This window comes from Phragmites australis, chromosome 21 (assembly GCF_958298935.1).
Source record: "Phragmites australis chromosome 21, lpPhrAust1.1, whole genome shotgun sequence".
Taxonomy (NCBI): domain Eukaryota; kingdom Viridiplantae; phylum Streptophyta; class Magnoliopsida; order Poales; family Poaceae; genus Phragmites; species Phragmites australis.
This window is the reverse complement of record NC_084941.1, coordinates 3,456,088-3,481,230: the sequence shown is the minus strand read 5'-3', so window position 1 is coordinate 3,481,230 and position 25,143 is coordinate 3,456,088. Positions and strand designations below refer to the sequence as shown.

Here is a 25,143-nt window from a genome sequence, read left to right as displayed (position 1 = left end):
TTATTCAGAGAGCTCGATCGCAAGCTTGGAAGTAGGGATTTCAATTTTATTTTACAGTTTTTTTTCGTTCACAGGCGAAAAGATCGAAATTCATAAATTTTCGTTAAAATTTTGGTTATTTTCGTCCGTGGGTCTCATAGGTCAGTGAAAAAAAATTCTAGAATTGAATATTTTGTTCTCCTCTGAAAATTTCAAAATTAGTAAAATTTCGATAAAATTTTAATCCCTGTTTGGAAGAAGACAAGCTTGTTATGCAACTTTTCAAACGAGGACAGCCTGTGTCATCATCTTGCAGGATTTGAGAAAAAAAATCTATGTTGCAAACATGGCGTAAAATTTTATGAGTCAATACTCCGGTGGTCCTCTTTAAAAATCTGCAGGAATTTCGAAGCAAATTAGTGATGGATGCTCGTTCATTTAGGTTTGAAGGGTAATTTGGTCAGTTCGTTTTGAGGAGGGTTTTTTAGCCCTCGCTGCTGCCGCGCTCGCCCTCGCCGACGGCGTCCTCCTCGGCTCCTCGAGCTCGACCTGCTCTGCCCCGCCGCCCTGTCCTCCCTTCCTACTCGCCATGGTCCCGCCGCACGGGATGGCGTAGCACGGCGGCGCACAGCTCGGTGCCGGAGGGCGTCCCATTTTTCACCCAGGTCGACAGCTTGGTTTTGAATCTGCTAACACGCCTAAGCTACATCTTCTTCCAAGATTATTAATTTATTACCGTGTAACGAGGTCAGGTAATTTCGTTTCAAGAATAAGGTCAGGTAATGGTTTACGTCGAGGACCAATAGGACATGCCGTGTGGATAGGACAGTATAGATTTAAGATTAACAATCCCCAGCCTCTCGCTAAGCATGATGTCACGCCTGACTAAGATCAGATCTGAAGATAATTTATCCTACCAGGTGAGATTATACACTTCAGACTGCGTGCAGCAAGCTTCACTTTGGTGTCTGACATGACTCTCAGTGGATTGGAGTATTTTGCGCCACCCCAGATTGACTGTCGACGGTTGAGCTTGCATAGCACTAATCTAATCACTGTTACAAATTTAGTACGTGTAACTTTTTTTTGAGCTCGTATTTAATTGACCTTAAACCATGGAATTTGGATCAATTTGGGAAGAATTAACGGTTCTGGTCTTAATAAGGATAGATGTGGCTATGCACACCCCAGAACCATACAAACCCTATCCCTGCACACGCCTCTTCCTGAGCCAAACAATCAAAATACCCTATCCTCTCTCTGCCCTTCTCCACTACCACTGAGCCACTACTAGCTATCCTAGTAAGAGAGAGAAAAGAAGAACAACAAGAAGAAGAACACTGTCAGATACACCTATCTAGCATTGGCACTGCAAGATGGCTCTGAGGCTGTGGGCTAGCTCAGCTGCCAATGCCCTCAAGATCTCAGGAACTGGAGCCAGGGCTGCTGCCCCTGCCTTCTCCATCTCCAGATACTTCTCCACTGGTAGCCTCTCTAGCTAGCTGAAGTATAACTCTAGATTTAATTGTTTCTTTTTTGGAGAAAGGAACACAGTTTTTTTGTTCCTCGAGTTCTCAAAAAGGAAGAGATTATCAAGATTATTCTCGTTCATGTACACTCTTGCATTGTGCCATGTTACTCTTTCATTTGTATTTATACGTAATTTATATATGGGCTGGTCCTTGTAGTACATGTGGTGGTTGTTTCAAAAAGGGAATGGGGAAGCATATTTTTTTTCAGTTAGGACAGAGAACTCTTGCAAAAGATCAGAGATTGTTATGGTGAAAGTTAGCTTGGATAATGCATTCTGTGACGATATAGTCTGTAAATTAAGCCATGCTTATGTTTGATGCGTTGCAGTTCTTGATGGGTTAAAGTACACATCCTCCCATGAGTGGGTCAAGAATGAGGGCGCCGTGGCCACAGTTGGCATCACTGACCATGCCCAGGTAAACCAGCAACATATTTTCCATGCCTTTCATGTGCAATACTAGTCAATATTCTTCTGTTAGGTCATCTCTAACAAATACTCTAAAAATTTATTCTCTATAATACCATTACAACATCCTCTAATATTATTACAGTATCTCCTATTTTTTTCATCTCCAACAACTACTCTATTTCCTATATTCCATTACTTTCAATCTCTTCTCGAACCCACGGTCATCTGCTGTACACAATAATGCAGCCTCCTCATTTCCCCCGCAAAAATATGGTTCCTCTCTACTCTCCCGTTTCCCTGTAGCAAGTGAAACGGATACTGCTAGAGATCAATAAGGATCGGTTGGATCTGCAAAAATCACGGCACAGGAATACGGATAGGCTTTGCCGATCCTGCTGGAGGTAGCCTTAGCTGAAGAAAATATCCATTTAAAGAAAAAAAATACTTATGTAAATTCTACCTTCAATCACAGATTAGCGTCTTTTTATTCATCAAGCCAATCTAACATGTAAATTTGACCACTAATTAACAATTTATTATAAATCCTAATAAAATTATAACATTGTTAAGTATTTTCGAAATGTTGAGCTACTGATTTCCATATGCAGATACAATATTCATAAATACATTATTGGTTAAAATAAAAGCTGTATGCTACAGTAGTGAACAGGTACAATCTGCTACCTGCACAAAGAATGTTAAATAAAGGGCAAAGTACAAATACCTCCGACAAGTCACTTTGAATTGTAAATACCCCTACAAGTAATATAATTATATTTATCAATTTACAAGTCTAAGCATGTTGCAAAATCCCCTCTTTAGGTTCTCATTTAGGGTAAATGCAACTATTTCACTTGTATGGTTTTCAACTTAAAGTGACTTGCATGAGAGTATTTGCAATTTTCCCTAAATACAAAGATTTTTATTTTCCAAACTTGATTGAATTTGCTACAGGGTCACCTTGGAGAGGTGGTGTTCGTGGAGCTGCCGGATCCCGGCACGAAAGTCTCCGCGGGAGGATCCTTCGGCAACGTGGAGAGTGTGAAGGCCACCAGCGATGTGAACTCCCCCATCTCCGGCGAGGTCGTCGAGGTTAACTCGAAGCTGTCGGAGACGCCCGGCCTGGTACCGCCGCCACTCGCCTCGATCATCTCTTCGATCTCTTGACGATCTCTGCATACTGATCATAATGCTCGCGCTCTTGCGATGCAATGTCGTTTGCTGTTACTAGATCAACACGAGCCCGTATGAGGACGGGTGGATGATCAAGGTGAAGCCGAGCAGCCCGGCGGAGGCGGACGGCCTGCTGGACGCGGCCAAGTACACCAAGCACTGCGAGGAGGAAGACGCTCACTAGAGCACAGTGTTTTTGGTTGATCCATCAGTCATTTTTGCTCTGTTGCAAAAACTCAACCTACCGTCCATCTGCAGTAACCAAACCTCAGCTTTTCTCATGTGGTGCGTTCAATTGTTACTTTTTTAATCCCGAAGCAAGGTTCACATGGTGTTTCCTACTTCTTTTATCATAAATACATGTTATTTCGAATAAGATATGATTTTCAATGTATCATTGTAACCGTTATTTTCTAATATAATGTATTTTAAAATTTATTAAATTTATGATTTATAAAAATATTTTTCGAGTTAAATTTATGTATATAATTTTAAGATTTTCAAACTAAATATTTTAAAAAATATTATTAATCAAAATTTTAAAAGTTTGAATGAAGCTTTTTTAAAATGACAAACATTTATAATCGGAATGAGTATTTACACATGCCTATGAAATATTGTACGTGTTAGGCTGCGTGTACCTACCTCTGCAGAGGCCTGAACTTTTTTTCCAAAAAGACAGATATTATACGTGTGGGAAGGGAAGAAAAAAACCGCAGGCAAATTAACCTAACCGAACTCTCATAACCCGCTAACCCATCAGGCGGATGACCGTCGTGTCGACCGCTGCGGAAAGAGATGGCAGGCCAATTTCCCGGGAGGTCTGGGTGCGCAATCGCCGACCGGGATGCGCCACCGGCCGGTGCACGCGCCGCTCGCCCGTGACGGCTTCCCGGCGACGTGTGCCTGCGCAGCACCGCGCGCCGGCACGACCACGGCGGCGTGGGCCAACCGAGGGAGACTTGTGACTGCGCGCGCCAATAATAATATAATACATGTGTGCCAGTTCAAACAGAGAGAAAAAAAAATAAATGTGCGCAGTTGTGCGCTCAGTCTAGGAGCACATGTGTCCCTTTCAACAGCTTTGTTAAAGTCAAGCTCGCTCCTCTGGCTAAACCCATATACTAATCATTTTGCTTGCATTATTAGAGCTTGGATTTCTTTTCTTTTCACTTTTACTGGCATGGACAATGGACAATTTACCATTCTGCAAATGGGAATTATTCTGCTATATGTACTTTTGTTTCATCTATATATATTTTTATAAAATAGAAGAGTTATGATAGATCTGAACAATCATCACTGTATATCTTACATAATTAAACGGTTTATAATTAAAGCTGGTGCTCTCATATCCTTCCCTCTTAGTAGCTTTTAATCAATTTAGAAATATGTAATTAATAAACGCTATTAACATTAAAAATTATTAATATATTATTATTTTCTTCTATCTATAGGATGCATTATCAACTTTTGTTTTTCAAATATTTTTTCTATAAAATTATTTTGCCACCATCGTAATATTATAGATTTTATGCGTATAAAATACATATGTAGTTGCTAGTCTAATTTGAATTGAAGTGTAACTTACAGCTCTTCTGCTTGTTTCGTAAAAAAAAAATAGAACACATATTTTTTGACCAAGAATATGCTGAGTATTTTCTTATGGCAACTAGTACTGTATGGCCGTATGGGTGAGTATTATACTCGGTCAGAGAGGAGCATAAACTTTGAGTTGTCACCGAGAAGGGAAAGGCGAACATGTGCGTTCAAAAATAGGGTTTGAACGCTTATGCAAAGGCCCAATTATTAGTCCTGCACGAGCACTGACAGCGGAATAAAGACGTGTTAATATCCATTTATTTTTTAACAAGGACTACTAAATTTGTTTAGTACTTAGTACTAATTTCCCAACTGCGAACGATATAGTTGAAGGATAAATCTACGATATATTACCGAATAACTGTTTAATTTGTAATATGTCATTTGGTTCCTAATATGTTATCTGTTATGAGTATAATATGTGAAACCATAATCCACATATTAACAACATAATAATAACATTTAAAAATATATGAAAAGCTATTCAGCGGCAATTCATGACATCAGATAGAAGTAATTTTTGCAAAGATAAATCCAACACAAACGAAGATCTACTAGCTCCACTCTAAAACAACACAAACAAGTTTGAACAACGTGAGCAAGAGGTCATGAACATTCAATGGACTTTACATAATAGCAAAAGAAATTAAGAATCAACAAAATCTTAGAATCGTGTAATGGACGATCCTTATTTTTTCTTTTTTTGCATCTCCCAAACCGCTGCTGTTTTAGCATAATATGACCCGAAAATCCTCATTAGCACACAGAATCTGCCTTTTTCTCTCCTCCAAATCTTTTCCTAAATCGACGCCTTTTCCCCACGCTTTTTCCTTCTTTTTTGATTCGTTTTTTATATGCTCGCCTACTAATAACGCCTTTTCTCCTAGCATCCAATAGATGGGCGCCACGTGTGCGGCTGACATCACCACAAGTTAACAACTCAGCAAGCCAGATCTGAGCGCCTCGGAGGATGCGACGACTTCCCTCGTGGCTCACACCTTCCCGTTGCCGTCCGATCTCTTCCCGACGGCCGAGATGGAGGCGTGCGCGCTCTGCTCGAGGGTGCGCACCACGTCGGCCATGGACGGCCGGAGGCTGGGGTTCTCGCCGACGCAGGACGCGGCCAGCGCCGCCACCGCGGCGGCCTCCGCGGCGACGTAGGCGGTGCCCAGCCTCTCGTCGACCAGCCCGCGCGCGTCGCACGGGGTGCTGGCACTGAGCCACGGCTTGAGGACGGCGGTCAGGAGGCGGCCCTCCTCGGCGCAGAAGGCCTCCATGCCGGTGAGGAGCTCGAGGAGCAGGACGCCGAAGCTGTACACGTCGCTCTTCTTGGTGACAACGCCGGAGCGGATGTAGTGCGGGTCGACGTAGCCCGGGGACCCGAGCATGGTGTGCGCGGACGACCGCGGCCGGACGGCGGCGGAGAACCCCATCCCCGACGACCCGAAGTCGCAGAGCTTGGCGGACATTGACGCGTCCAGGAGCACGTTTGAGGCCTTTACATCGCCGTGCACCACCTGCGGCTCGCACCGGTCGTGCAGGTACTCGAGCGCCCGCGCCACCTGCAGCGCCACCGACACCCGCCGCGCCCACGGCATCGTCCTTGCGGCCTTGCCCCCACCGTGGAGCCGCTCGTGCAGGTTCCCGTTCGCCGCAAACTCCAGCACCAGCACGCCTTCCTCTGCATCGACCAAAGCCACAACATCTCAGCACGGCGCGCACCAGTACAATCTGCTTGCGCAGACGCCGGAGACAAACGCAAGAGAGCAGAATAGAGCAGAGCACCCACCTTGCTGGTCGCAGAAGGCGAGGAGACGGACGATGTGCGGGTGGCGGACGCGGAGGAGCGCGTCGAGCTCCTGGCGGAACACGCGGTGGAGGCGCTCGCTGCTGCGGTGGACCTTGACGGCGGCGAGCGTGCCGGAGAGGCGCGCGAGGTACACGGTGCTGAACCCGCCCTCGCCGACCACAGCCGAGGTGAACCCGGCCGTCATCGCCTCCACCTGCGCCAACGACAGCCGCCGCGGCCCGGCCTCATCCCCCTTCTCAACCTTCTTCTCGAGCACCCCGGCGCCGGAGTAGTCCGTTTCCTCATCGCCCTCCCGGTCGCCGGCCGCCGCATTGGCACCGCACCCGCAACAGAAGAACCTGTACCTCTGTTCTCCCATCTTCTTCAGGAAAGTTTCTTGCTTTCACCTAACCCTCACAGCAGGGTAGAAGAAGGGAGAAGGCAGCAGCAGAGGAGAAGACTTGTGAAGCCTTGGGGTGATGCTGCCTTTGCTTCTGCCTCTCTGCACTGTGTCTCTGTGTACTTGGGAGAGGTTTATTTATATACAGGTGGGTGTGGGGAATTCAGATTTGGTGGGGGTGTGAATTGTGAAGTGCCAATATCAAGTGGGAACTCTGGAGCAGATGAGGTATGCAAGGGAGGAAATTATGCAGCAACAGTAGGCCTGAATGTTCCTGACATGTGGGGGCCACATTACTCACAAGTCACCACTCCATTTATGCCTCACCTAATATGCTTCTTGAGCACATAAGTGGTCATTTTTTTCTCACTTTCCATTGTCTGTGGAGTTCGGTAGATTACAGCGAAATTATGTCATTTTTAGATGGATACTTGGACTAGCTAGTACTAGATTTTTTACGGGAGATCACCAATAAATATAATTTATCAAATATATCAGCTATACCAGATAAAATTCAAACAAATTTAAATAAAATTCAAATTAAATACCGATAATATGATATATTTTTTTCTACCACGATCCCTAGCTAGTAGCCTAGTACACCAATATATGGATGGTCGTACTTAAATAACATGTCTTTGGTGAGTACACCAATATATGTGTGGAGCTTCCACCGGATTAGGTTGCAGCATAAGCTTAATCAGTCCATGACGCCATTATATGCAAACCCAAACCCTGAACGGTTATAGTTCCTTCACGATCCAGGATGTCTCACAACCACCACTGATCGGTGATCGGTGATCGATCGACTAGGCAGGGTGAAAATGATGGCATGCTTAGTCTCAGAAAAAAAGAAAGCTTTTGGCATGTCAGTTGCTGCTGCAAGCTCCGATCAGTTCAAATCAGAAAAGAAGCCCTACCACTCGCAGAGAATTTTACTCCAGTCTAACTGCTACTATTACGCTCTTACGGCGGCCATTAGGTGAAAATTGAGCTCTCAATTTTGCTGTACGATGTGAGCGAAGCTTCCTGCCGAGCGAGGTGTCGGAGGCGAGAGAGATGGTTGGGTTGGGTTGGGTTTGGTGTGGCGTGCCGGTGCAGTGGCGACGTGGTCCGTGTGGAGCAGGAGGCGTGGGCACAGGGCGATCGACGCGTCTGCAGGAAGGAGGAGGCATCTGAGAGTCGTCGTGATCAATGCGTTTTGGTTGCTTCTGATGATGAAACTGGGATCGGGGTACGACCTGCGCGTATGTGTGTTTACTACCTACCAGTGTTCATGCATCTAGTCAGTGTTTAGTCCAGCATTTTATCCTTGTGCAAAATTGCAAGCCTTGCCGTTTGGAAAGCGGGGATGTTTTTCATAAATTACGCGAGAGTTCAAACTGTTTCTCGTGAAATTCTTGCGTTCCAAGGAGTCCTGGGCAGTGAAAAGCAGTAACTTTTTCCCAAGCCACATCAGCAGTGTAGCAAGTGACAGTAGACTAATGACACTTGTTCTTCCCTTTTACGCAGGACATTGTACACAGGCCTCAGGTTTCTTCTGGACATTGTCACTTTTGAGCTGTGTTATGCTACTATAGTGGTAATCCACGTACTGATGACATGTGACCAAGTTTCAAGTGTGAAGCGAACTCTCCAAGGGAGCATGGATTCCTGAACTTTTTCACAAGAACTAAGGGGCCGGTCGCATTCACTGAACTCGGCACCTCTGCATGGGTGCGCGTACGAGCGTTTTGAAGGTGAGATTTTTTGCGTGAAGCGAGCCACCCTCCCCTCGCTGGCCTGCTCTTTATGGATCGACGAAGCGCTCTAATTTCCCTTGCAATGCAATGGAACGCCATGGATTCTGATCCAGTCCAATAAGGCAAAACACAGAGAAGGTGACAAGCAGAAGCAGCAGCAGTGATAGCCAAGTCACTTGGGTCAAGAGAGCAACAAGTGGCTTCTACGGCTGCCTGTACTCCGTGTACTCGTTAAGCTGCCTCTGAATTCTGGAAAGCATTGCCGTTTCAGACACATTTGAATGCTGAAACTCGTGTAGGCTAACAAGTGACATCTGAGCTTCTGAATGGCGAACACTGAAATGAGCATTCATCGCGTGTTTTGGGCCGCCCGCCTGCGCCGATCAAGGCTCGACGGTGCGTCGGCGGCGGCGCAAACCTTCGGTGTGACGCGCCACCGATCAGGTCTGCATTCATCGGCCATTTTGTTTCTTTCTGGGAGGGGGACGTGCGGCTGCTGGCATGCTGCCTGTTGCTGAAACCTGAAAACAATAACCTGTACTGGAGACCAAAGGTCGCTGAGGCCAAGTCATCAAGGTACAGCAAGGTAGGCCAATAGGCAATCATTTGGTGCTGATTCGGACGGCTCACTGAACAAGAAAGATCACTTAACTGAATAAAGTAATCCGTCTAAAGGTTCTTCAGGGAGAGGATGCTGAAATTTATAGGCTTATTTAGGCTAAGTCTGAAACAGCTGGCTGGAATGTCAAGTAGAACAGTGTCATCGAGGACTGAAACTGCATGGCTACAAAGAAAAGAGATCGGTGTCCTTTGCCACTGAAAAAGTTACTCTTTTATTGTTATCAGGACCTGTCAGTACGATTTAGTGCTATGCGTATGTACAGCAAGTAACACAACTGCATTAGACCTCAATCAGTCAGGCAATTTGCTGGAGTACTTCTTCAGTCAGGCAAGTAACACAACTCGCATTTTTCAGGGACTTGATTCTGGCTGTTGGTTACTGCCTTGAAAATACTTGGAATAAGGAAGGTGCCGAAAGAAGTAGCACTGAAAGCAATGGCTGAAGCAAGCTTACATGTCACAGTTTGGTGAGCTGAGCTGAGCTCAGCTCTGAATTGCGCCTTGTGCAACACATGTCCAAAAACTGTCTTGTGCTCCACTGCTCTGCTAGCAGCATAGAGTTCAGACTTATGCGTCAGCTTATTTCCATTTGGTTGTGGCTTGTGAAATATAATATATGGCAATGCCACCATGCTAGTGACTGATAGACGGAGTTTTCCAACAACTTAAATGCATGAAAGCAGGTAGCTAATTTCTGACAGTGCAGCGCAAAGCGCTCGAGTTCTTGCTTCCGCAGTTAGGCAACTCACTAAACAACAGTTCGTTAGTGAAAACTTGTAGAGTTGAACAAACCAAAGTGATGCCCTCCATGCATGTGATCAACAAACATTCGGACCACCAACCTGTTGTTGTAGTTCACATCTCATCGAGACCAAAAACCCCAGCTCCAATACTGAAATCTCTCAGTCTTCAGAAAAAGAAATATTGAAACCATCCAGTCTTCAGAATAAAAGAATATTGAAACCATTCTAGTCATCTGAATAATGAGCGTTCAGGGTCTGCAAGGATTGGAATCATCGATCCATAGACAGACAGACAGAGACAAATATAGCTGAATGGGAAAATACGAAATGCTAGAGCTTGTGTGTGCTTGCCGTTCGATCGCAGGTCAGTTTTCGTATGTATAAAACGTTTCATCGCACTGATCACAGTTCACATCAGGATAATGGATCGATGTCCATGGCGAGTACAGGTACAGCGGCCGGCCGGGCCCGACGTAGAAGACGACGTCCTAACGTAATGACTACTCCTTGGCTCCCCAATCCTCTACACTTTTTTTTTCATCCAAAAAGATTTCAAGTTTCCTCAAGAAAGTTCTCATGTCCAATTTCGCAAGAACGTAACATTGCAGTCTCCCGCGGGCCACGCGGGACTTATCGCTGATGGCTCCTCCCAATTCCATCACATTTCTGAAAACTGCACCGCCCCAATCAATCAATCAGCAACAAAATCCGATTGATTAGCCACTCAAAATTATGCAAATATATATATCTCAAGTATCCGAGCGATGTGACGTGACCGTATCTATTCGAGCGAAATAAGAACGTGAAGCAAGCGAGAAGCTTCACGAGGCATTAGGAATTAAGACGTGTATCTGCAGGAGTGGGAGTCCTAGAGAATCAGACGATCAGTCAAGAACGATATTAATATATTGTACACCATAATCGACGATTAAATACGAAACAGTGTCTTTACTTGCCTTGACATGCACCGGACCAGTTCGAGTTTTGTGCAATGGATATGGATTCGAAAAAAAAAAGGGAAAAATTTAAGAAGAGTGTGCAGTGTGCTTGGAAGCTACGTGCGAGGAGCAAACGACGTCGCAACCGAACAGGACTACGTTCTGAGCTGCAACAGCTTGCAGTAAGCTAGTGCAAAAATATGGAGTAACAAACAATACTACCAATGGGTCCTATAGCTGTGCTGATTGCAACAGCAAAGTTGAAACTGCAAATATTCATCCAAAATATAGTCTATTCGTTTTAAAAAAGGACATTTAAAGTTTTGCATTTCGTTTTTGGCCATTGACTACGAGATTCGGAGTTTACGGGCGCACGAAACGATCGCTCGTGTGGTGGATTTTGGCTTGGGAAAAATCCTGTGCGTACGTGCAACAACCGGACACGGGTGTGGTTTGTTTATTTGGATCCGTTGCTGGTGCGAGCAATTTGTCGGCTGAATCGCAGGTCGCCGCAATTTGAGCCTGTCTGCTCCGTCCGATCTCCAGATCTTGGGCGCGAATTCGTACAGAAAACGTGTTGGCCTTCATGTATCGTTACTGCCACGTCACACTTGTGTGCTTTATTTTCTGCGGCAAACCGTACGTACTAACCCAACTTTATCTGAATACTAAATAGATATGTCGTCGAGTGTATTGTTCTTGTTCCTTGACCTAATTACTGGGACCAACGTTTCGGTTTGATGTGCAATAGTACGCCAGGGAAACTACGTGCAGGCAGCTCAAGAGTGTTCTGGAAACGTAATCTAATTAATGCTTGTGAAGTTGTGATGCGACAGGTTAGTTAACCACTCCTAATTAAGTCCTAATTGGTTTTTTAATTATCTCGCTAGTCCTGTTGAACTAGCATAATCTGCAGAAGGATCCCGTACGATCGAACGAGCGAGTGAGGCCTGGCAGTTTGCGCGGGAATCAGGAGGCAGAAGGGATGCTTCTGATACGCGAGTGTTCGTCTGTCTAGAGTCTTGAGAGTTTTGTCGCCTAAATCAACGGTGCACAGAAGCTCGTGCAAAAGCCATGCGTGCATGGTGTAGCTTCAAGTCATCGTGGCGCTTGCCACCTCCTCTGGCCTTTGCTTGGGGATTCATATTCTGATTACTACTTTCTGAAATGAGGTGTAGCTTGCAATCATAGCTATTCACAAGAAGTAAAAAAAAAACAAGTTGTTCATGTACATTACATGATAATAGGAACACTAGTGCAAAAAATAACTGGTTAAGTCAACAATGCACTTGCATCCGGCGACGGAGAGGCCACCGGGAAAGAGACATACAGCGATGATCGGGACGTGGCGGCGCTCCGACGAGCCACGGTGTGGGTGGTTCCGAAAATTCAGCGACCACCTTACGAATGGGCCAGGCTGAAAGAAATCCCACTTCTGTTATGGGTCGATAATACCCGAGTTAAAACGGATTTATGGGCCAGCCCACAAAAGAGAGCTGTTGGTCGAATTTTTTTTATTTATATCTTTTTTTTCAATATTTGCAATTTTACATGATCATTTAAAAAAATAACAAATCTAACCTACTATCGCCCGTGGAAGGGCGATAGCAAGGTGTCACCCATCCAACAAGCGACACCTTGACGTGGCATGTTAGTGTGCCGGCTTACTGATGTGGTGCAGAAGGTGTCGCTCATTAAAAGGGTGATACCTTGTTGTCGCCTACTGAAAGAGCGACACATTGATACCTTCCAAAGGTTGTCACCCAACGAAGGGGCGACATCTTTCATGGATTTTTTTTTTTGGAAATTATCTTAGATAAATTTAGTTTTCTTTACGATATTTTGTACAATTGTAATATGACATCTTTTGGTGTTTTCGAAGTTTTTAAAAGTTCGTCGTCATTCATTGTTTTTGAGATATTTTTTATATGTGGATATGTCGAAAAATGATGGTCGAACACAATGATTTTTTATGTGTGTATATGATTATTCTGACATATCCATGTACCATCTCTAAAACTAATACCTTAGGGAATGAAAAAAAAATATGGTTACAACATCAAGTCTACTGAGTATAACGTGGATACAATGAAGGTACTACAAGGTCAAAACTGCTACAATAAGATAGCAATTGAATAAATAAGTAGAGTGTGAGGAACCATCTAAATTGTATTCTAATTAATCATTAGATCGATCATTTACATAATCACAACCACAATGATTAACCAGAATCCAATTCCGATAGTCCCGGCATGTGTTTTGGAACCAAGATTGGAGCACGAGCCTTTACAACATGCTTTATCATATCACGACATAATAAAGGGCGAGCAATGAAATTATATTACAAGTCTTTAAGTTATTATAGTTTTTCATCCATTAACAGAAACGAACGCTAGGAGGATAAAAGAACAGTTTTACCTCCTAGATGTTGAGAAACTACGCAGCAGAATACATATAAAGTCTATTACAACAAAAGATAGGTGTAGCCTTTTGCCCAGAGGCACAACTCCAAAACAACATCACCCGAGTAGATGGTACTACTCTCACCCGTCGCCAACATCGGTGGCCGTGAAGTAACCGAACACTACCTCTCCTCACCTGCACAGCAAAGTAACATGAGTACGATAGTACTATCGAGACTTAATCTATAGTGGGTACATATAATAACCCGACTCCAAGAGTAATGCATTTGGATGAATTAGCAAGAAAATAGGTCACAAGGTTAAGTGATTTCATATGCAAAAGTAGAATTTGACTCAAGGTGTGAGCATCTACACTTACCCAGTAGTACCCTTCTATCCTGTGATCAACAACACAAGCATACAAGTAACCTGAGCATCTCAACTCGACATCAACCATCACCACATCTCGATATACCAAACCATCATCCCACAACGGAACTCTATGACTGATGCAAATGGACAGAAGCGTGCTCATAACCGAGAGCACGACAATTCAAATTGTTCTTACACCCTGCAGGGGTATATCTTTACTCACACAACTCGGGCCCATTCTCTTGGCCCCCGAGATAACCTTTCTCACACCCGGAACTACCCACTTGCATATGCCCCTATAGCACCGGGGTTACCGTGAGCGTGTCCTGGACACTTCCGGCTCCCTGCCACCTTGCTACTCCTCATTCTTTTTTCTCTTACGCGTCATAAGGCCGCAAGGCAAGCGTCAGCACGATGTACGATAATCAGCCCATTCGTCTATTATCCGAATATATGGTAGTACGGAAAGTGCTAAAGCCAACTGCAATAACGGTCGATGCTTAATCAACTCAGGTGGGCCTATAGAATCCGAGACTCCGTTCTCGAGACATCCCTATACCCCGCCCGAATCTCGCCTCATCCTCACGATCTCAGACATCCCAACGCTATTAATAAAATTGTGTACATTAATAAGCCATAAGCTTGCGAATGATGGTCGAACATCTTGGATAACTTTTAAGTTAGATAACAACATTGTTATACCAAGGTGACAAGGATAGGAATTATCAACAATTCAAGGTAGAAGTAATGCGTCAATATAGATTCTACCCACATACCTGACACAGACTCGCTGACATGCATAACATACATAAGCGATAATTTATCAATTCAGACTTCACATGATCCAAAGTATAAGGTAGAATATTCTTAGATGCTTGCCATAGTGTTCAGCTTCACAATTAACAGTCGCAAACTCTGGATGCTCTCGATCACACCCGCGTCACGCTCCAGTCCTTCGTTCTCTAAAGAAGAGCAAATGTAATGCGATGAGCATGAATGAGGTGCAAAGATATATGCTACACGATGCATAACAAATGAGGATATAGTACAACAAGCTAAGAGTATAAGGACATGCGAAAGAACAAAGAAGTCTCCGATCTAAACAACTTCTGAATTCTGAAAGAATTGCGAAAGTTCCGGATTAAGGTCGGAACTTCCGAATGGTCAGAACATCCAGGTAGTACTACGAACAGGGGTCCTCGGGTTGGCAAGTTCTATTTAATTCGAAAGTTTCGGATTAATGTAACACCCAGTTTTAAAGGAACAAAATCAGGTACAACACATGTATGTCAGGATCAAGTTTCATACATGTGTTACATCATTAGTGTATCATCACAGTACCATTATTACAATAACGTCATAACTTATTACAAAAGGACCAGAGGGTCTAGAAAAAAAATACAATGGAAAAGCTAAACTCTGACGCTAGAGGGTCTTCCATCTTCCACAGACGTCAACCGAGAGAACACCAGCCTAAAAAAGGAACTTTGGGTCGAAGTCATCTCCATCAAAGAGTTCAGCTTCATTGATGACTTCTGAACAACAATAGAATGCAAGAAGGAAGCAACGGGCGTGAGTACACAATGTACTCCGCAAGTGTAGAGGAGCATGATATGGGGCTTAAGTCAAGAAAAGGTTAGACACTGGTTTACTGCACTAAGCAACCTTAACCTATAACTTCAACAACAGGCATCCTATTTACTAAGTATGAAGACACCACTTGAACAAGAAGAACAGCTCATCGGATTCCATTCAACTACCAAGACTCACCAGTTAATTCCATTACCCAGCTTCCCGACCATCCATACCAAAACCCTGATCCCAACTAATCAAGAAGAAGTCCACGCCGCTCTTGGTCATGAGCATGACTGATTGATCAGTTTGATACTCTATAGAGTTTACCCATCTTTCCCCACGGGTCGTGATTTCATCACCCGCATTACCAGGTGACAGTCTCCATATTTCTGTGCCGACCAAACACTTACACACTTCCTATGGTGTGTCACCAGGAGATCACTACAGGGCCTTTACAAAGCTCCCGCCGATCCGCAAGCACACAGTGAGATTTCACCGCTAATAGTGATTCCATCACTGCAGAAGCCATCTCTTGTGTCACTCAACCGTCTAATGGTACTCACAAAATCAGAGGGGTGGCTTCAAGAACCGGTCCTTAAGACCCCGTACGGGAACAGACACATTCCCACCATGCAACACAATACATGCGCCTTCTTGCACCATCCTCAAAGCAATCATCCTGTTAGGATCCCTATACCATGTTGCTACAAAAGATTACCACACCCGATTCATGTTGCATAAATATTAGTCAAGTTTTTATAACCTAACCATGACAGCGACTAACATATCAACCCTTGTTTCCTATGACTCAATCTACGGCGACAAGGATAATCAAACAATTACTAGTAAACCCTATTTATAGGTTTTCAATTTAGACAAGCATGCAAGAAGGATAAACAATTAATATAAATATTCTAAAATAGGTGCAAGATATTCAAGGATACTTGCCTTCAGCTGAGGGTTGCTCGAAGTCTTCAAAAGCTTGGTCTTGCAGGTTCACGAACAGCTACACCTCCTAATCGGCATACTGGAAAGCACACAAAAGGAACTACTAAGAATAGTACATTGAAAAGTAATAAAACTTGGTAAAAACTCTATAAAAATATTCTACATGCCTCTACGAGAATTTGAGCGCTAAAATCGTCCAAATCGGAGCTACGAGCAAAAAGTTATGAGGGTTTGAAGTTCTAGGGGGTTTTCTACAAATTTACCTATTAACCGAGAATAAACCAATTATTTTTATACTTAAAATATTATTTGTTGCGCATGCTGATGTCATATATAATATTTGAAATATTTTTGTTATTAAAAAACCGTGTGGACCGGGTCCACATTGCTCGTGAACCAAAGGGAGACCCTTGGTCCACGGGTCCATCGTGGACCAGAGGCTTCAGCGGGGCTCGGCACGACGATGGGTGGCTGGAGTTGGCCGGATAGGGGGCTCTGGCGGCCGGGGAACTCTGGCGAGCGGTGGAAAATGGAGAGGGAGCACGGGCGAGCTCACCCCGAGCAGAATTGAGGTCGGAGCGGGGGTGAGACGGCCGGGCGACGATGACGGTGGCGGTGGAGGTCGGTGTGGTGTCGAGGATAGGGCTCCAGCTACCGAATGACGACGAGGACCCGCGGGATATCCTCCAGAGAGACGGTTAGTTTGGCCGGAGACGATGCGGAGGCGCGGGAAGAGCGGCGGCGGCGCAACTCACCGGAGCAGAGGAAGAAAGTAGCGGTGACGGTGCTATGGGCAAAGAGAGGTGGCGAGAGAGGGTGGATTGGGTGCAGAACCTCACCATGAAGTTGTACGGAGGCTTAAAAGGCGCGATGGAGAGCGGAGCTACCGGGCGACAGAGAGAAATGGCCGTGATTTCGACCATTACAAGGAGGGGAAAGGGCGCGGGGAGGGGTGATATTGCCAATGGTCGGCGGAGGTGGAAGAAGAGCCGGGGCTTGCGGCTCGGTGACGGCTCGGCGTGGCTCCGCGCTGCAGAGAGAGGGCGGCCAGCTCAGGCGAACGGGGAGGCCGGCTTGGGCGAGTGGGTTTGACCCGAGAGAGAAAGGAGGGGGTGGGAGAAAGATGATGGGCTTCGGCCCGACGGGAGAGGGAGGGGGAAGGTTGTCCGGGCCAGGCCAAAAGGAGAGGAGGAGAGGGGGACAGAGAAGGGTTTGGGCCGAGTTGAGAGAGGAAAAATGGCCCGGTTAGGTTTAGGAATTATGAAATTTCTTTTCTTTTGATTTTTGAACCATTTTCGCAAATCGTTTTTAAACGAATGCCTTCTAGCGAATTTTTGCAAATATTTTCCACACATAAAATCCTATTGCAACTACTGCAGCATGAATGCATCAAACATGAGTATAACCTATGGCAAATTAAATTTAGAAATTAATTTCTTTCTAAAATTAAACAAAATCTAAAACTCCTATTTAATTCTAACAAAATTTTAAACTATTGCGAAAATTTGAAAGTTAGGGTGTTACAATTAAGGTCGGAACTTCCGGGTGCTCGGAACTTCTGGGTGTGGTTCCGAACGGGGCTTCTCGGTTGGCAAGTTTTATTTAACTGGAAGTTTCGGATTGAGGTCGGAACTTCCGGGTTCTTGGAACTTCCGGGTGGTACTCCGAATAGGGTTCTCGGTTCGGTTAACTCGCATTGAACCCGGAACTTCCAGTATAAGGCCGGAACTTCCGGGTAGGGGTTCTCGAGATAACTCGGTTTAATCCATAACTTCCGGTTTAGAATCCAGAACTTTCGGGTTCTGGCAGACGCGAGTTCTCGATGATATCTTTGGTGATTCAACTTGCATGCTAAACCCCAACCCACATAAGCATGTATTGGCACTAAAGCATGAATTCTAGACCTAATTTTCCCACTCTACAAGCAGGAATCACTAGCTCTATCTCATCAGAATTCCTCATACTAGCTCCATTTCAACAAGAACAACGGTGCTTCACAACTTACTTGCTCTCAGCTCATAAACCTATCCGAAACTGAACTAAAAATGTGCATTCTCACTATGGGATTCTAGGAGACTTATCCAAGATCCTTGTGGAGGTTGGTGACCGTCAGGTGAAGGAGAAATCTGCAGAAAAGAGCTCGGAAGGGAGGAACAATGCTGCTGAAAAGTCAGAGAAGATGGGTGATGAATTTGATTTGAAACTCCTCCAAATCTTCATGCATAAAACTGAAACTTGGATGGATGGAAAGCTAGGGAAGTGGGGAAGATAATGGTGTGACATGCATACCTCGATTCTTGCTTCTTGAGGGGAGATTTTGGGGAGAATGGAGTGTTTGGGAGAGGAGCTGCAGCAGCCCCTTTGGCTGTTCAGTTGGGAGGGAGAGAGTGAGTGTGAGTGAGAGTGAGGGAGAGTGATGGGGAAGAGCTGTTGGGGTGCACCCGAGTGGAGAGGGAGAGGTGGGCCAACTAGTGGGCCCCATTTCAAGGTATTTCATTTCTATTTCATCTGCAAAAATATTTCCTTCTCTCCTCATTTCTTTTTCTCTCTTTTATAAACTCAAACCGAGGTGCTCTAGTGCTCCGAAAATCCTAGGAAATTTTGTGCCACGATTACAAAACGAGACAAACCCTATTTTAAATGGATTCACCCACAACACCTATGCGGAACTAAAACTAAAAGAAAACTTGACAGTCAGGTATTTTCATAAAACTTCGCAAAGGTTAATCCACCATTAGAAATAACAAGCACTCAACAATTAAAAATGATGTTTATGATGCACGATTATGCTTAATGACATGTTTATGAGATTTGAGACGTGACATAGAGTAACCTAAAAGCGGTCCCGCTTGGGGACCACCCCCTGGTCGCATCCAGCCTGGGAACCCTGCTCCTCTGTGCTCTAACGTGCTGAGCTGAAGACGTCAGCGGGTCCGGTGGAACAATCGGCCACCCACCCCGTCCTGTTGGCGGTGGCGTCACATAGTCATCCTGGCTCGGATGAGTCCGTGCTTATGGAGCGCCAGGTAGCTGCAAAGCCCTGATCTCGTCTATAGGGCCGAAGAGGTATGTGTAGCCAGGGACCTAAGTACCGTCCCTGATCATCTCATGCATGAAGTGCATTGTCGCATCTACATCCTCGAGATCCTCGATCTCTACATGTGGAAAAAGGATGAAACTATTTTAGCAGCAATGAAGATTGATATTTGTAACAAGTACTTAGTCATAAAGTGGTTGTTGTACCTGATCTAGGGATGCGAGAAGAGGAAGGACTGGGGTTTGCGACTGAAGGTCTGGACGAGCTACCGCCGCAGTAATGGTCACCGACGCTGATGAAAGTCTGCCTCCCTGAGCTGCCGCCATACTGGGGATCACCGGTGCTAGTGAAATACTGCCTCACCGAGCCACCGCCGTAGTAGGGTCAGGAGTGGGGGTGAAAGACGGCCTCGAGGGCTCGATGTAGTACGTCAGACATACCGGTGCCTGGGGCAGGGCAGTGAATGTGGCGGAGTACGTTGTACATACCGGTGCCTGAGGTGGGGCAGTGAACGTGGTGGAGGGGCGTGACGGCAAAGGAGGTTACGCACGAGGTCCTGTCGAAATGTCCTCAGAGGACCTACAGCTGGCCATCTGGAGGGCCCTATGGACCTTCCAGCAAATCGGGTCGAATGCCACGGCCAACTTGCTCACAGGAATGTCCAGGCCACTCTGCAACCGCTCACAGTTCGTCCTTGCCTCGACTTCAATCTGGCGTAGTAGGTCCCTCTACGAACATAAGTTCGATTGGATTAGACAACTTTTCACTAAGCTAAATTGGTAGTAAAAGACAAGTTGCGTTGTCAAGAATGTACCTCATGTGAACGTGTCTGGTCCATGTGCGTTGGATACGTGTCGCACACATGCGCTATGTGGGACGGAGGCTCGGACGGCATGCGAGCCACGAACCAAGCCAAGTAGTTGGTGTAAGCCTCGTTAGAGTGAGCCCGGTCCTCCTCAACGACGTCATCGACAACCTGCTCCTATTTGATGACCCATGGCTGCACACGTGACACAAAGGTGCTTGTCGTATGTGCCCCCCTACGCGTCAACCTACATAAAGGTTAGCACATGACATATGCTGCGACAATGACGAAGTTCAAAGAGCAATAGGTCACATAAAGGTTGGCATAAGGAGCCACAATCCTACCACCATGAAAACCCCCAAATAGATCACTTCCACCACCGGCGCTCTCATCTCCTCGCCCTCTGCCACCATGCCTTCCGGCCTAATCAGCTTGCGACTTTCACACAACAAGTTTCTCCTCTAGAAGGCGCAGGTAGTGCCCATGCTAACAAGGCAGAACCTCTTAGGTTTCCTTGATCGAACCAACACCACACTATCCATAATAATCACCGAGGGCTCTTGTGATGCCGCTTGAGAGGTGCCGAACCCTGAGTATCCTTGCTGGTTTTAGCTTGGACCAGTGTGTGCTCGGCATGCTTCTATCCTCCATGACGGAGGAGATCCTTGGTCAGATGATCAGCCTGACCTTGTCCACCAAGGTGTGGGCTGCCCTACATGCCATGTTCTTGGCGCAGAATTAGGCAAGTGTGAGACAAATCCGATGCCAGTTATCTCAGCTAAACAAGAAAGGCATGATGGCCACTGAATATTTCACAATGTGAAGGGGTATGCTGACACCATGGCGACCGTTGGGCTGCCACTGTCCAATGATGAAGTGATCGACTATATACTATTGTCCATTTAGGGGGTTTTCCCTTTATTTTCTATATGCAAGAAAAGAAAATAAAAGAAATGGAAAAAAAAGGGGGAAAAGGTGGAGGGCAGCCGAACTGGGCCACTTCTAGGCCCATCTGGCCGAGCAGCCCATCCCGGCCTGCACCTCCTCTCCCTAACCTCGTGACCACGCCGCCAGGGGAGAGCACGAAGTGGTGCTAGATTAAAAATTAGGGCTGGTGCGAGGTGAAGCGCCAGGGGCAGCGCGACTCCACGGCTCCGCCCTATCTGCTCGTGCGCGCATCACACGGGGCTGTGGTGGCAGCGCCGCCTCGCCTTGGCTCTCTACAAATGGGACCTCAGCCCCTTTTCTTCTCCACAAGCAGCTCGTTCCCACCTCTCTCTCTCTCTCTCTCTCTCTCTCTCTCTCTATCTCTATCTCTCTCTCTCTCTCTCTCCGGCGAGATTCCAGCGTGATTCCAGCCTTCCCCGTCCGCATCTCGGCTCCACGCACGGCTTTAGGTGCATATCCCTTCGGTTTGTGCCCCCGCGCGCGCTCAGGGCCGCCGTTAGGCAGCGGCGGCTTCGATGGAGGTTCAACGCATGGCTCGGTGCTGGTCACGCTACTACCGTTCCTCAGCGCCGCCGACCCGGTTCCTGTCCTCGCTCTGTGTTCGTCGGTGTGCTAAGCGGCGGCGGTGTGGACGAGAACCTGTGAGCTCTGATGCTCCTATCTGTTGTCGCTGTGGTGGTGCTTAGGTGGGCTGGTCATCGTGTTGTGCCGGTGGTGTGCTGTTGTTGCCATCTTTAGGCGGTGATCCTCCGTGTTGCTTCACCCCTGTAGGTGTAGCTCTTCTGCTCTCTGGTTGCTGTCCACCCGATCAGGTGCTTGTGCCCCTGCGCCGCGAGGTGCACCTCTACTTTCTGGGTTGTTGTCGAGGACGTTCCCCGTCGACAGCAACGTTGTCTCAGTATCTCCGTTAAACCTCCGCCAATTGATCCTCGGACGTGAGTGGCGGAATAGTTTTTCTGGGACAGGATGTTCGCGTTCGTTGAGCATCCTATGTGCATTTCGTAGTAAGTATATAGTTGCCTTCCTCAGTTTATTTTATGTTATTGCGCAACTTGCTACTTGTTCAAGTCGGGTGTAGTTGCGTTAATGACTGTGGGCGGATCATATTGCTCGGTGATGATATGAGGCCTACACTATTATAGAACATGGCTTCGCTGTTGGTTCTAAACTGGTTTTCACTGCATATTTTGGAATCGGCAGTACACAAGTGGTGGGCCTTTCTCACCGGCAATGCCGGTCTTTTTGAAAAAGAAAAAAAAGTGAGAAAAAGATGACTGCCGCTTCGCCCAGGACCCACCGCGCGCGCTCTACACAAAAAAAAAATACGGCGGCACGAAGACGGCTACCACAACACACCGAGTACTACCCCACCGTGGATGCCCCTACCGCTCAGGCGTCGCCGCTCCGCCGCCACAACAAACCGAGTACCGCCCCTATTGATGGAAGCCTCGCTGGATCCTCGAGCTCTACATCGCGCTGCTCTCCTTGACCTCCACATGCCGCCGCCACAGAGAGATAGAAGGCGGTGAGGGTGGCGACCATGAGGAGGACGGTGAGGGCGGCGGCTGTGAGCTCGGGAGGAAGGGATGGCATCAGCTCTTGGGACGAACGACGGCAGCTGGAGAGATGAGGGACAGGGTGAGGTGGGCTGCGGCGGCGCTCGGGAGGAAGGGGCGACGACAGAGATAGAGAGAGGAGGGATGGAAGGGGTGGCGACAGAGATAGAGAGGAGGGATGGGGCGAGGTGGGCAGTGGCAGCGGTGCTCCTCGGGAGGAGAAGGGGATCTATGGGATCGAGGTATGGACCGGATGTGAGAAAGCGAAGACTTAGAGAATTTTTAGGCCGAAGGCGGATGTGGATGAGACTATAAAGTGGATTCAATTGAATATTCGGGTCCATCTCTCAGGTTCATTGTTGGTTCATTAAAAAAACCGGCACCCTATCACTGCCGGCTCTTTTCTAAAATCGAGAGTGATAATGTTTTTCTTACAAACAGGCAGTGAAAAATATATTATTGTTGGTTCTAATTAATCTGGCAGTGATGAGATGGCAAAAAGGACCATTTCTGTAGTAGTGTTAGTGAGGTAATATGTGACAGTCTATTCACATGGTTAGGCTTTAGTATGCTGTTGTTGTTAGCTTTAATCTAATTGCTTTTACTGTTAGCATTTATCTATTATATGCTTCTGACTAGATGATTACTATATGATCTATTCATCAATCCTTTGTTTAATGCATGTGATCTTGTTATGTGTAGGAGTATGTATTATTCCAGTGAGTAATCTTGCTATTGTCCTAAGCATTTGATTAATGTGCTAAAACCTAATTATGTGAACTGTATGACAGTCACATATACCAATGATCTGAGATGGCCTTTAGGCACTAGATGGCTACTTTTCGAAGTAGTAACCTGCTATTTGAGAGAAAAATGTTAACTAAACAAATATGTTAATGTTGTCTTATGTCATATGTTTTAATTGCCATATTGAGCTGCTTAATTTCTTGTATTAAGTACATACATGCTCATGATCATTTAAATTAATTTATTTGATGGCAATTTAATTCTTGCAAATGCTTCTTTATTCAGAATAATATAATTAATATATATTAAGTATATTAATTATTAATAGAAGCTAGTTGCTTATATGCCCAAAATTCCAGCATATGGTGGCCGGTCTTAGGCCAGAGTACGACGCCCTGATGGCGTCTCTCACCATCTTCAATGCTACGATCAGAGTCTCTCACCGTCCTCAACGCTCCGATTAGACTGAATGACTTTGATGCATAACTCCTTAGCTATGAAGCATGGTAGGAACTCCACACCATGACAAGCGATGTTTCCTCATCTACCAACAACGTGTCCTGCCACATCTACAACAACATTAGCTTTCGCTACTACAATGGAAACAGTGGCCACGGTGGCAGTGGACACGACGCGTAGGGACAAGGCTGTAGCTGTGGTTGTGGTAATGGAGGAGCCCGCAATCAACCTAAGTGTTAAATCTGCGGGAAATTCGGGCATGAGGTGTTGAAGTGTCGTCAGTGCTTCAATCATACCTGCCAGTCGGAAGATTACCACTCCAGCAATCCAGCATCCACTGGCCATGTCGACAACAACTAGTATGCTAGCCTGCTTCATCGGGCACATATGGAGTATTGCAAGGCGGTTTCTGCTCCAATGTCAGTCATTGACAAAGTAGCATCTGATCTTGGCACACCACTTGGAGAGGATGCCTTATTTAGATATCACAGCATGGTGGGCAGCCTTCAGTACCTCACTTTAACTCGTCCGAATATCTCCTTTGTAGCGAATAAGGTGTGCCAATATTTTTCTAAACTCACCGATATACATTAGGAGGTGGTCATGCGCATTTTGTGATATGTAAAAGCCACTCTAACTATTGGCCCGAAGATCTCTCAGCCTACATCAACATTTCTAAGTGTTTGCATTGATGCATATTAGGCTGGTTGTCTAGAGACTTTGTGGTGTTATTAGATCTAATTTAATATCGTGGAGCTCTTGCAAGCAACCCACAATTTCTCGGTTGAGCACTGAAGCAGAAAATAAAGCTTTGGCAAATCATGCAGCTGAAGTCACATGGGTGCGATCACTTCTTAAGGAATTACGAGTTCCTCAATTGCGCACACTAGTATTGTGGTGCGACCATCTTGGCACTACTTATTGACAGCAATCCTGATGTTTCATGCTCAAACCAAACACATTGAAGTGGACTTTCATTTTGTCCACGAGAAGGTTGCACTTGGTACACTTGATATTCAGTTTGTATCTTCTGCTGATCAAGTAGCGGATGCTTTCACAGAGCCCACCACTAAATTGACGTTAGAGCGATTACTACATAATCTCAACTTTGTAGTAACCGGTTGAGATTGAGGGGGAATGTTAAAGTAAATACCTTGTAGCATATCTGGTAATACATGTATAGTTGGTATCTACCGGATTTGTGGCAATTGTGAGGATCGGTTAAGATCAGAGGATGATCTGTTGTAAACTTGACATACAAGAAATGTACTAATATAAATAGAAGAGAAGGCCGGCTGGGATTTCCATGGCCACCACAAGGTTGCATTTACCAGTTACCACCCCACAACTCTAATATTGGTGCAA

General features: G+C 45.8%; 2 protein-coding genes across 2 annotated transcripts; one reads left to right on the top strand and one right to left on the bottom strand.

Annotated features, from left to right (window-relative positions):
• Window positions 1-1,232: 1,232 nt before the first annotated feature.
• LOC133903296 (glycine cleavage system H protein, mitochondrial) lies at window positions 1,233-3,375 on the top strand. Its single transcript, XM_062344604.1, has 4 exons — window positions 1,233-1,464; window positions 1,840-1,928; window positions 2,876-3,046; window positions 3,153-3,375. Exons 1-4 carry the CDS (start codon window positions 1,356-1,358, stop codon window positions 3,276-3,278), a joined length of 495 nt encoding a protein of 164 aa, XP_062200588.1. The 5' UTR covers window positions 1,233-1,355; the 3' UTR covers window positions 3,279-3,375.
• A 1,916-nt stretch (window positions 3,376-5,291) lies between these two features.
• Window positions 5,292-7,052, bottom strand: LOC133903295 (salt tolerance receptor-like cytoplasmic kinase 1). The gene is made up of 2 exons (XM_062344602.1): window positions 6,486-7,052; window positions 5,292-6,377 (listed from the first exon to the last, which is right to left on the bottom strand). The coding sequence occupies exons 1-2, from the start codon at window positions 6,862-6,864 to the stop codon at window positions 5,689-5,691; spliced, it is 1,068 nt and encodes a 355-aa protein (XP_062200586.1). The 5' UTR covers window positions 6,865-7,052; the 3' UTR covers window positions 5,292-5,688.
• Window positions 7,053-25,143: the final 18,091 nt, after the last annotated feature.

What these genes read in the sequence shown, in the direction of transcription:
- LOC133903296 (XM_062344604.1), top strand. Translation starts at nt 1,356, where the DNA reads ATGGCTCTGAGGCTGTGGGCTAGCTCAGCTGCCAATGCCCTCAAGATC. An exon ending in CTCCAGATACTTCTCCACTG is followed by an intron (nt 1,465 to 1,839) that starts GTAGCCTCTCTA and finishes GATGCGTTGCAG; the next exon opens with TTCTTGATGGGTTAAAGTAC. An exon ending in TGTCGGAGACGCCCGGCCTG is followed by an intron (nt 3,047 to 3,152) that starts GTACCGCCGCCA and finishes TGCTGTTACTAG; the next exon opens with ATCAACACGAGCCCGTATGA.
- LOC133903295 (XM_062344602.1), bottom strand. Translation starts at nt 6,864, where the DNA reads ATGGGAGAACAGAGGTACAGGTTCTTCTGTTGCGGGTGCGGTGCCAAT. An exon ending in CGCCTTCTGCGACCAGCAAG is followed by an intron (nt 6,378 to 6,485) that starts GTGGGTGCTCTG and finishes TGGTCGATGCAG; the next exon opens with AGGAAGGCGTGCTGGTGCTG.